At 27.3% G+C, this 12,728-nt stretch overlaps 1 protein-coding gene across 1 annotated transcript in view; it reads left to right on the forward strand.

The window, feature by feature from the left end:
- LOC119610706 (bypass of stop codon protein 1-like) overlaps positions 1 to 12,719 on the forward strand; it is a gene marked incomplete at its 3' end in the record, with an annotated part of 49,999 nt that extends 37,280 nt beyond the window's left edge. The window contains exon 2 of the mRNA XM_037966038.1: positions 12,250 to 12,719. Coding sequence (XP_037821966.1) covers positions 12,261 to 12,719 — 459 coding nt within the window. The remainder of the gene's footprint in view (positions 1 to 12,249) is intronic.
- Positions 12,720 to 12,728: the final 9 nt, after the last annotated feature.

A 12,728-nucleotide genomic window follows, 5' to 3' on the forward strand; every position in this document is an offset into this window, starting at 1 on the left:
AGTAATAAGTAGCAATAACTGCCAAACTGGGGCCTTAATTGTTAAATAATGTACATATGTAAAATTTATACAGCAAAGAACCAAGCAAGAAAAAAGCTTGCAAAAAATTAAACTAGTGATCCTCTTGTTTAAGTACAAGTTGAGCTTTTAGCTTACAACCACTAACCACTTTAAACATATCTTTAAAGTTTTGCTTCTGTAATATTGAGAGAATAAATGGAATATCTTCTAAACTATGGGCTTAATTGGAAATAATGTATATAATTTATGCAACACGAATTAAGCTTTGAAAAAAATGAAACTTGTGACGCTCTAGTTTAAGTACAAGTTGAGCTTTTAGCTAACAAAGTCAACCACTTCAAAGAAATCTTTAAAGTTTGAGTTTTGTAATATTGAGAGAAAGAAATGTTATATCTTCTAAACCATAGACTTAAATGGAAAGTAATATACCTGAAACTTATACAGCGGGAAATAAGCTTTCAATTATTTAAACTTGTTATCCTCTTGTTTAAAAAAGTCAACCACTTCTAAGAAATCTTTAAAGTTTAAATTTTTTCATATTGGGTGAATGAATAGTAATATCTTCTAAACTAAGGGCTTAATTGGAAAGTAATTTTTTATAAAAGGTATACTGCGGGAACTAAGCCTTTATATAATTAAACTTGTGATACTCTTGTTTAACTACAAGTTGAGCTTTTAGCTAATAAAGTCAACCACTTCAAAGAAATCTTTAAACTTTGAGTTTTGTAATATTAAGAGAATGATTAGTTATATCTCCTAAACTATAGGCTTAAATGGAGAGTAATGTTCATGAAACTTATACAGCGGGAAATAAGCTTTCAAATAATTAAACTTGTGACGCTCTTGTTTAAGTACAAGTTGAGCTTTTAGCTAACAAAGTCAACCACTTCAAAGAAATCTTAAAAAGTTTGAGTTTTGTAGTATTGAGAGCATAAATAGTTATATCTTCTAAACTATGGGCCTAATTGTAAAATAATGTAGGAACAATTTATACAGCAGGAGTTAAGCTTTCATAAAATTAAACTTCTGACTCTATTGTTTAAGTACAAGTTTAGCTTTTAGCTAACAAAGTTAAACATTTCAAATATAACTTAAAAGTTTTGATTTTTTTAAAAATGAGCGAATAATAACAATAACTCCTAAACTAGGGGCTTAAGTGGCAAATAATTTATAATAATTAGGGTCTTTTCCTAAAATAAACTAAAATTGGCTGCCAATCAGAGAAAAAAAAAAGATTCATTACAACGAAAAGATTTTCGTTGAAGGACAGATCTATTAGTATTTACATGAAATATTCTAAGAGTATGTGTCAAAGTTTCTAAGTATAACTGTGTGTGTGTGTGTGTGTGTATGAATACAATAATGGTAATATCATCATACATATAAAAAGTCTAAAAACTGAATGTATGAAAATTATTTGACAAAAATGAAAATAAAAGAAATTGGAAAATAAAAATTATTATTACTAAAAGGGGCGGAGCCTGATAGGTTTTTCCCCCCATACCATACATTAGCAAACACTTAAAAGTTACTCACTTATATCTACATACATACATGGTAGGAAAAACATACACATACTCTCTCACACTATCATACATACTAACATATTCATATTTACTTAATAAAACATTACTCATAATATAAGAACTTTTCTATAATTTTTCTCTTTTTTGTTTTTGGTTGATATTTTTCACTATTACTATGATTTTTTTTTCTATAAAATTTTCCTTTTATAGTTGTTGTTGTAGTCTTACAAATACATGTTGTTGTTATAAGTTTTTAAGGGAAATTTTTGTTTTATATTTGATAGATTTCTGTTGAGAATTGTTTTTTGGGGTGTTTTTAAAGGTTTTTCCACCAAAAAATAGGAAAAAATTGGTAAAATATAATAAAAAAAACAACAAAATTTTGTTACAGTAACTTTTTATACAAGCAACAACAACAACAAGGAAAAAATTGTCACAATAAAACTGCATTTTTATCAACTAATGTTAGTGTTGTTGTAATTGTTACTTTTAAAATCTGTTAATGTAGTAAAGTAGGGAGGGGTTGTTCTTTTTTCGAACTGATCTCTCCCTGTGTTTGTTGTTGTTATTGTTAAACCTATAAGTGTGTGTGTTCGATTTTGATTTGTGCGGTTGGCGCTTACAATTTTATTGAAAACTAACAACAACAACTATAATAATAATAAAAATTTTTACACGAAAAAAATAGAATGCATTTTGAGGCAAAAAATTGTGTGTGTTTTAATGTGGTGTTGTTATATTATTTCTGCTGCATCATCCAGTGTTAAAGTGCACGTTCCAAAGGATACAACATACATATCACTTAACGCGCATGTGCAGCAGTTTTAAAATTAAAAAAAATTAAAAACGAATTTTAAACGCGTGTTATTAAAAAAACTAAATTTTTTAAAAAAATTTCAATTAAACAAAAGAAGTTTTACAAATAACTATGATTTTAAGAGAAATTTAAAAAAGTGTTAAAAAATTTTTTTAAAAAATAAAATTATAAAATTTTAAAAAAATATTTATAAAAAAAAATTAAATAAAATAAAACTAAGGATAACTAATAATACTATATGAGTACGTATTGCATTCAAAACAAATAACAAAAATGTGTAAAAAAAATTAAAAAAATAAAATTTTACAAAATTTTAAAATAAATCTTACGATTGCTATGCTTTGGCAAATTGTAAATTAGAATCTAAGATTTCAAACAATTAAACTCATGATCTCCAGGTTTAAGTAGCAGTTGAGCTTTTGACCACTTCAAAGACATTTTTAAATTTTTTTATTAAAATATTAAGCACGAATGAACCCTTAATTATAAATCCAATTCAAAAGTAATGTATGTGAAAATCAAAGAGCTAGCTTTTAGAAAATCTAACTATAAGGCCCTGGTTTAAGTACAAGCTGAGCTTTTGACTAATAATCTCAACAATTTCATATAAATTTGGAAATTTTGTAAAAAATATTTCAATATTGTATGAATCAATAACTCTGAAACCATTAAACCAATTGAAAAATAATGTTTATAAAAATCCTACAGCTGGACCTAAGCTTATAAAATATCAAACTTATAACCCTCTGATTTAAGTACAAGTTGAGCTTTTGCCTAATAATGTAAAGCATTTCATATAAATCTGGAAATTTTGTAAAAAATATTTCAGTATGAATCAATAACTCTGAAACCATTAAACCAATTGAAAAATAATGTTTATAAAAATCCTACAGCTGGACCTAAGCTTATAGAAAATCAAACTTATAACCCCCAGGTTTAAGTACAAACTGAGCTTTTCGCTAATAAACTCAAGCATAAATCTGGAAATTTTGTAAAAAATATTTCAATATTGAATGAATCAATAACTCTGAAACCATGAAACCAATTGAAAAATAATGTTTATAAAAATCCTACAGCTGGACCTAAGCTTATAGAATATCAAACTTATAACCCTCTTAAGTACAAGTTAAGCTTTTGACTAATAATGTCAAGTATTTCATATAAATCTCAATATTTTTTAAAAATATTTCAATATTGAATGAATCAATAACTATGAAACCATGAAATCAATTGAAAACTAATATTTCCAAAAATCATACAGCAGGAGCTAACCTTGCAGAAAATTAAACTTATAACCCCCAGGTTTAAATGCAAGCCGAGCTTTTGGCTAACAAAGTCAAGCCAACTCTCACAAAAACTTTAAAGTTTTGATTTTGTAATATTAAAGAAATTAATAACAATAACTCCTAAACTAAAGGCTAAATTGGAAAATAAGCTTTAATACTCAAATTCATAAACTTCGTAAAGGTTTTCAACATTTTAGTTTTGAATATTTGTATAAATAATTTTTTAACCATTGATTAAAATTTAAAATAATGTATAGGACAAACTTAAAGCAGGATCTAAGCTTTAAGAAAATTAAGTCTAAAAGCTCTAAAAGCCAAGCTTTTGTTTAACAAATATCAAAATCATGAATAACTTCTCTAAGTTATAATTTTTAACTTGTATCAATCTTAATGCGAAAGCTATTGCTTTAATTGAAAATTATTATATGGAAAAATCATTTAACAGGATCTAAGCTTTCAGAAAATTGATTCAGAAATTACGTTGCTCAAGTACAAGCAGAGCTTTTCACTAACAAAATCAAATTTCAAGAGTGGAACATAAATATTTTTTATGAACATAATAACTAAACTCTGCTTAAAATAATAAGTGAAGCCAATAAAAACTAAGAGAAGACAGCCTAAGCTTTCAAAAAATATAGTTTATAACTTGCTAGCTTAAGCACAAGCTGAGCTTTAGGCATACAAAGTGAAGCACTTTGAAAAAACTATTTTTTTTCAAACATAATTTTTTAATTAAGAATAACTTAAAAACTATAGGTTTAACTGAATAATAAGGAAAAATCCTATAGCTGGACTTAAGCTTTTAGAAAAATAAACTTTACAACAATTTCTTTAAGTATAAATTGAGCTTTAAGCTTTTCAAGTCAACAGACTAAGAAAAACTAAAAAAACTTTTTACTAATGAAAAACTTCTTAAAGCTACTTTTAATAAAGAAAAAGCTTTGCAATGGAGCTTTTTCTAAGGGAGAACTTTTAAAGGAACTTTTTCTAAAAAAAAATTTACAAAAACAACTTTTTATCAAAACTTTTTCTAAAGAAAACTTCTTAAAAGGAACTTATTCCAAATAATTACTTGTAACAGAAACTTTTATAACCAAAAAGCTTTCCGAAAGGAAATTTACTAGAGTTTTCTTTTAGAAAAGGTCTCTTTGGCAAGCTTTTTGAATATAAAAAGCTTCTCTTAGTTTTCTTTAGAAAAAGTTTATATCAATAAAAGCTTTTCAAAGGAACTTTTTCTACAGGAAATTTTAACACCCGAAAATCCAATATTGTATTGGCTTGGAACTATAAAACTAAAATTTCAGTTTGAATAATAGTTTTCCTTGATTGTTATACCCTACACCACTTTAGTGGGGAGGGTATATTGGATTTGTGCTGATGTTTGTAACATACAAAAATATTCGTCCTAGACCCACCTTAAAGTATACCAATCGGCTTAGAATCGTTTTCTGAGTCGATTAAGCTATGTCCGTCCGTCCGTCCGTCTGGCAGGCTGGCTGGCTGTCCATGTAAACCTTGTGCGCAAGGTACAGGTCGCAATTTTCAAGATAATTGGATGAAATTTGGCACGCACGTTTTATTTGACCCAAGGACGAAGCCTATTGAAAATGGTTGAAATCGGTCCATTATTTCACCTAGCCCCCATAGAACAGAACCCCCCGAAAAGGGCTTTTGAGCTCATAATTTTGTTAAATTTACAGATATATCGATAAAATGCGGCACAACTAAGTTTTATAGAAGTCTGGATGACCCTGCCAAATTTCATAAAGATCGGGTCCCATTTGACCCTAGCTCCATACAAAGTCCCCTTCAGAAAATTACTTGAATGTCCCAAATTAACTTATAAACACAAATATCGCGATGAAATTTAGCACAATAAAATATTATGTAAATATAAATATATTCACAAAATTTTATCGGGCTTGGTCCATATTTGCCCCTAGCCCCCATATAAAGCCTCTTTCAGAAAATTAGATTTTCATCCATAAATTGCTTAAATGTATCGGAACAAGGGAATATTGAAGATAAATGCTTTATTATGAAAAATAAATCACATTTAATATTCATAACTGGTGTAGGGTATCATATGGTCGGCCACGCCCGACTATACTTTCTTACTTGTTTTTCTTAATTTTTTCGTGGAAACAAAATAAAGTTTAAGAATAAGAAATTTATGCCTAAAGCTCTGTGTATAACAATAATAACCCCACCTTCCTCTAACAACAACTACTATTGCAAACACATACGTATACATATATAAATTTACACACATGCACAAACATAAATATATTAACTTATATACAATAACAACAACTACAACATAAACAAGTAGAAAAATAAAATCCCTTTAACTTTTGTAACCAAAAAACTAAATTGGAAAAAATGCAAAAAAAAACGTAAAATAAAACTGAAAATAAACTAAAAAGAAATTTTATACCAGATTGTATATTATGAAAAATACAGCTAGACCATACCAGAATAACAGCAGCAACAAACTTACAACTACTATAACGTGAAACATACAAACAGCAGCAACAAGGACTAAAACAACAACAACCTACAGCCAGAGTCAGCCAGCCATTCATATATTCAACTAAAGAACAATTTCAACCATGGAAACTTAATTTATGTTTTTGTTGGCTTTGTATTTACTACCCCCCTCCCCACCATAGCTCCAGCTCTTAATTCATCACCTCCTTTTTAAACACCCCACTCCTGTTTTCATTTTGTTTGGTTCGGGGGGAGGGGGTTTTATGAACAAACCAGCATAGTTTAAGAATTTTGTTTTCCATATAAAAATTTTCCTCTTTTTTCCACTGTTTTGTTGTTGTTGGTTATGGTTTTGGCTTTTTACTTTGTTGTTGTTGTTGTTGTTTTTTTTGGTAGAAAATAATTTTGTTGTTTGTTATTTTTTTTCGGTTCGTTTCGTTACGTTTTCTTTTTATTTTCAGATTTTGTTTTGCTTCTCATTTTTCAGCATATAACCCATGTAGGATCAGTTGTTAGAAGGAATGAAAACTTTTTTTATGAAATTTTTAAAGCTCTTCTAAAGTTAAGCTTTTCAAAGGAACTATTTTTAAAGTTGAGTAATCCAAATGAACTTTTTCTAAAGAACTTTGTTATTAAGTAAAAACTTCCCAAAGGAACTTATTCTCAAGTAAAACTTTCAAAGGAACTTTTTGTAAAGAAAAACATTCTGAATGAAATCTTTCCGATATCACCATCCAAAGCTACTTATTGTTAAAGAAAAGCTTCTTAAAACCTTTTTAGAGAAACTTTTTAAAGAAAACTCTTTCAAAAGAAATTTTTTGTTAATGAAAGTTTTCTACATGAACTCTTTCTTAATAGCTTTCTAATAAAACTTTTTGAAAATAAAAGTTTAATGAAGAAACTTTTTTAGAGAAGAACACTTCAAATTAACTTTTTTTAAAAAAAGCTTTTTAAAGAAACTTTTTTTAAGAAAGCTTTTCAACGAAAGACTTTCTAAAGAACTTTTTCTAAAAATTTGTTTTTTAAAAATACTCTTTCAGCTACTTTTCTAAAGAAAAGCTTCCTTAAGAAACTTTTAGAATTTTTCTAATGAAAAGCTTCATGCATGAACTTTTTCATAAAAAAACTTTTTCTCTTTTCTCAAGAAATTTTTCTCTAAAAGACTTCTTCTCATTATGAACAATTTACACAGAAAAGCTCATAAGAGAACAATTTATAAAGAATCATATACTGAGAAGCTTTTTCTAAATTTTACCTAGAAATTAACTGCTCAAAAGGAATTTGATCTATAGCTTTTTAAGCAATGGCATCATAAGAGAAGAAACTTTTATAAAGAAAAGCTTTCTAAGAGATTTTTGTATAAACTTCTTGAAAGAAATTTTCTATAGAGAAAAGTTTTTAAAAGAACTTATTGTAACGAAAAGTTTCATGTTCAAACAGTTTTTTTCTAAAAAATTTCTTCTCAAAGAAATTTTTTCTAAAGAAAGGATTTCCATAGAAATTTTTACCCATCAAAGCTTTATTTGTGAACTTTTTCTAAATAAAAGCTTTTCGTTTGAAGTTTTATTTAAAACTAAACTTTTCAAAAGGAATTTTATCAAAAGAAATGTTTCTCAAAGGAAAAGCTTTGAGAGAGAACTATTATTCGCAAACTTTTCTTAAAAAATGTTTCCTTAAAGAACAGTTTTTCTAAAAAATTTTTCGAAGAAACTTTATTGAGAGAAAAACGTCATCAAAAAAAGCTTTTCAAAAAAACTTTTTCTATCTAAAAGCTTTCCAAAGAAATTTCTTTCCACCAGGAACATTTTCTAAAGAAAGTTTTTGTTTGAGAACTTTTTCTAAATAAAAGCTTTTCTTTTGAAATTTATTTAAAGCTAAAGTTTTCAAAAGGAAATTTATCTAAATAAATGCTTCTCAAAGGAAAAGCTTTGAAAGAGAATTATTATCGAAGAAACTTTATTGAAAGAAAAATTTCATAAAGAAAAGCTTTTCAAAATATTTTCAAAGAAACTTTATTGAAAGAAAAACTTCATAAAGGAAAGCTTTTCAAAAAAAAAAATTTCTAAAGAAAAGCTTGTCAAAGAAATTCCCAGCAGGAACACTTTCTAAACAAAAGCTTTTTATGAGAACTTTCTCTAAATAAAAGCTTTTCTTTTGAAATTTTGTCTAAAGCTAAACTTTTAAAAAGGAATTTTATCTAAAGAAATGCTTTTTAAAGGAAAATCTTCGCAAGCTTGTCTAAAGAAAGCTTTCTGAGAGAACTTTTTCTTATCAAAAGCTTTCTACTGGATTTTTGTCTAGAAATAAACCTCTTGAAAAGGCATTATTTTATAGAGAAAAGGTTACTAAAAGCTGTATTTCAAAGACTAGTTTCCTGAGTAAACTTTTGCTAAAGTAAAGCTTCAGAGAGAACTTTTTTTTAACAAAAGCATTTAGAGATAAAGTCCTCAAAAGAAATTTTATCTAAAGAAAAGCTTTTCAAACATAAGTATTTGGGGTATATATAAGCTTTTGGAAAATTTCCAAGTTTACACTCCTTTAAAACTCTTTCCAGCTTCTTTTTGCTTTACTTTTGGCAAAAATTTTTATGTTTTTTTCATTTTCCACAATTTTTTTTTATTTTTTTTGCATGGGCTCAAAAGTTTCTTAAGAATGAAATTTATTTTAGCCAAGTCATGTTGTACAACAACAACTACAACAAGGAAAAATTATAAGTTTTATAAAAGACATCAACTCTTACCCAAATAAAAACTAAAAAAAGAGGAAAAATAAACCAAAAAAAAAAAAAAATTAAGTGGGTGGGTGGTGGTCTGACTGACTGACTGGCTAACCGATTTCTTCCACATACAAACAAACAAATACATTAAAAAGGGGGTGAAGCTGGCAAAATTGTAAAGAAAGTATGATTAAAGTAGTGAGAGTAGGGTGATGGGGGGGGAGACTGGAGGGGAGGTTGGGGAGTTTTTGTAAATTGTAAGAGGAAATTTATAACATAAAAACTATGTTAGTTTGTGTGTATGTGTGTGTAAATTTGTATTCCTTAAATCGGATGACTTTGTATAAAATTATATAGTAGTGTGCAGAATTTCTTTTCTGCTTTTTTTTCTCGCTTTTTTCTTTTTCATTATTTTATACAATAATAATTTTTTTGTACGTTTTCTTGTGAGCTTAAGGAAAAAAAGAAAAGAATTAGTTTTCTTGTAAATGTAAATACATATTGTAGAGGCAAGGTGGGGGCGTGAATTGTGTGAATTGAGAATTGTGAATATATTGGTTGGCAGGCTGATTTTTTTTTCCCTTTAATTTTTATACAATTTTTCTTTTGCAATTTTGGTAGCTTTTCTTATTTATTTTAGGCTTAAAATAAGAAAAGAAAAAAATTTATTAAGTTTGAAGGCTAGTAAGGTGGGGGGTAGGAAGCTGTTGCCAGGAAATATACCAGAAAATGTACAAATATATATGAAAAAAAAAAAAAACAAAATTATGTATAATGGAAAATTTCTTTTCATAGAATTTGCACAAAAATGAAAAAAAAGTAAAATCATATAAAAATAAAATAAATTTTGTGGTATGTATATGAAAAAAACACATATATTCAAAGATATGTAAGAGTGTAAGTAAGCTCATATGTTGTTTGTGTGTATGTATGCATACAAATACTTATTGTTAGCAGGAATTTCGTTTAAAAAAATTTTTCACTTTTTTCCTTTAACTTTATTTTATATAAATTTTTTTTGTTAGTTAGTTTTCTCTCTGTGTATGTTTGTTAAGGTTATAAGTGTTACTAGGCTGGAGGGATTCCTCTTTTTTTTCTTTATTATTTTATTATATTTTTTTCGCAGAGTTGGGGTTATAAGTATGTTTGTACTCTGTGTATAAAAGCTTATTATAAAAGTTTAATAATAAAGTATAAAAAAAACTGAAAATAAATTAGTCATGCGCAAAAATTACCAATATTGGAAAAAAGTAATTTTTAATTAAACATTTTATTAAAAAAAATATATATATTATATATATACACACACACTCTTGCCACATAGTAATATATCTCTTCCCTTATTGGCATCCCTTTATTAAAAACAGAAAATTAAATATATATATTGTATATACTTATTAACTACTACTTACCACCACTACTACTTTAATATAAATTTATTTATTATAAAAAAAATTATATATATAAAAATTACTGCATGTTTAAAAGGCATGTCAATTACTTTAACCGTTTAAGGGTCAGTTTGTTTAGCTGTCAGAAAAGATTAATTAAAGTTTAAATGTTAAACTACAATTAAAGCAAGTTTTTTCCATATCGTAAGAAATTTGCTAACTCTGAACTTATAATAAATATTATATAAAAATTTTACCATAAATTGAAAACTATTAAAATATTCATTTAATTTTGAAACTTTAACCTTTGACCTTATTTGAGAAAGCTGTTAAAGCTTTTTCGTTTAAAGAAATATGTTTACTTTCTCTGGCCTTAAAATTCTTAAGAAAAACTTATCAAAATTTGTAAAAATATTGATATTCCTATATTTTTTCAAATTTAACCTTTGACCTTTAAGGTAAAAACTTGAAAGTTGAATTTCGTAAGACACTGGATAAGCCACTCATGTCGTTTCCAACTCATCAATGAAAATTTCCTACTATTTAAGAAATTTTCCACTTTATTAACAAATTTTTATTATATTGCATATTTAACCTTTGACCTTTATGGTAAAAAGTTGAAAGTTGAATTTCGTAAGACACTTGATAAACCCGTGATCTCGTTCCAACTCATTAATAAAAATTTCCACCTATTTAAGAAATTTTTATTAACAAATTTCCATTATTTTGAATATTAAATCTTTGACGTTTATGCTAAAAAGTCGAAAGTTGACTTTCGTTTAGCTTTTGATAAACCAGTCATCTCATTTCCAAAACATTAATAAAAATTTCCAACTATTTAAGAAATTTTCAATTTTATTAAGAAATTTCCATTATTTTGAATATTTTAACCTTTGACCTTTACGGTAAAAAGCTGAAAGTTGACTTTCGTTAAGCTTTTGATAAACCAGTCATCTCGTTTCCAACTCATCTATTAAAATTTCCTACTATTTAAGAAATTTTCAATTTTTTTTAAAAAATTTTCATTATTTTGAATATTTAACCTTTGACCTTTAAAGTAAAAGAGGTAAAGTCGATATATTATAAACCATTCCAGTGAAAATTTGAGACACATTAAGTAAATTTCGTCAAATTCATTCTGTAACAAATCTTAACTTTATTTTCTAAAAAATAATCCTTTAATATGAAAAATTAACCTTTGACCTTTCTGGTAAAAAAGTTGACTAAACTACTGATAAAGGTTCCAGTGCAGTAGTGATATTTTTGAACTTGCACGATCGCAATAAGTCGAATCTTTTCCATTCTCTCTGAAATAATCTTTTAATTTGAAAAATTAACCTTTGACCTTTATGGTTAGAGAGTTAAAGATATCAGTTCAAATATACTAATTGAAATTTCGGGATATTTAAAGGAATTTGAAGGATCCACGATCGCAATAAGTCGAATCTTTTCCATTCTCTCTGAAATAATCTTTTAATTTGAAAAATTAACCTTTGACCTTTATGGTTAGAGAGTTAAAGATATCAGTTCAAATATACTAATTGAAATTTCGGGATATTTAAAGGAATTTGAAGGATCCTCTTAACATTCATTCTGCAACAACAGGTTAAAGCTTCGTTTTCTATGAAGTGTACCTTTAACTTATGAAATTAACCTTTGACCTTAATGGTAAAAGGAATAAGCTGATATCTGATAAAGCAGTGATATCGGTTCAAGCATACCGATGAAAATTTCGCACTAATTTAAACAAATTTGAATGATATTCACATCCTACATTCTGCCACAAGTTAAAACTTTATCTTTTTAATGAAACAATCTTCTAATTTTGCTAACCTTTAAATTTTCTATAAAAATATCAAATCTAAAACTTAAACTCCCGCAAATAAACTGATCCTTAAATATCGCTCAACAATATGAAAATTAATTATTAACACTTAAATTTAATTAAACTAACTTTTTTTTTCTCTCTCGCTCTTTCCCTTTCTTCTTCGTCTCATTTTAGTAATAACAAAAATGGCCGCTTCTATATATGCAACCCCACCGCCTGATTTAAGTAGCGAGGATACAGCTTTATCAGATGTATCCAATACTTCATCAACAACAAATGCAAATGCAACAACAGCAGCAGCAGCAACATTAAAACAATTAACAAACAACAACAACAACAACACTAACAACAATACATGTGAGGAAACTACAACAGCGATAACATCAACAACATCATCAACACTATCCACAAGCAACAATAACAACAATAAACAAAAACGCACAATATCGGATGTTCTTAAAGACAACACCAACAACAGCAGCAGCACAAGCAGTAGTAGTGGTAGTAGCAGCAGCAGTAAACCCTCGATTAATCTTTCCAACACAACACAATGCTCTTCCAAATTGCCCACAATGGGAAGCTCTACAAATGCCATTATCGCACATGATAATGGAGACGATGATAATGAGACAGCCAATACAATGGCTGCTGTA

This window comes from Lucilia sericata, unplaced genomic scaffold, assembly GCF_015586225.1.
Source record: "Lucilia sericata isolate MDLA Ls3-8-SP2 unplaced genomic scaffold, ASM1558622v1 Contig001268F_arrow, whole genome shotgun sequence".
Taxonomy (NCBI): Eukaryota; Metazoa; Arthropoda; class Insecta; order Diptera; family Calliphoridae; genus Lucilia; species Lucilia sericata.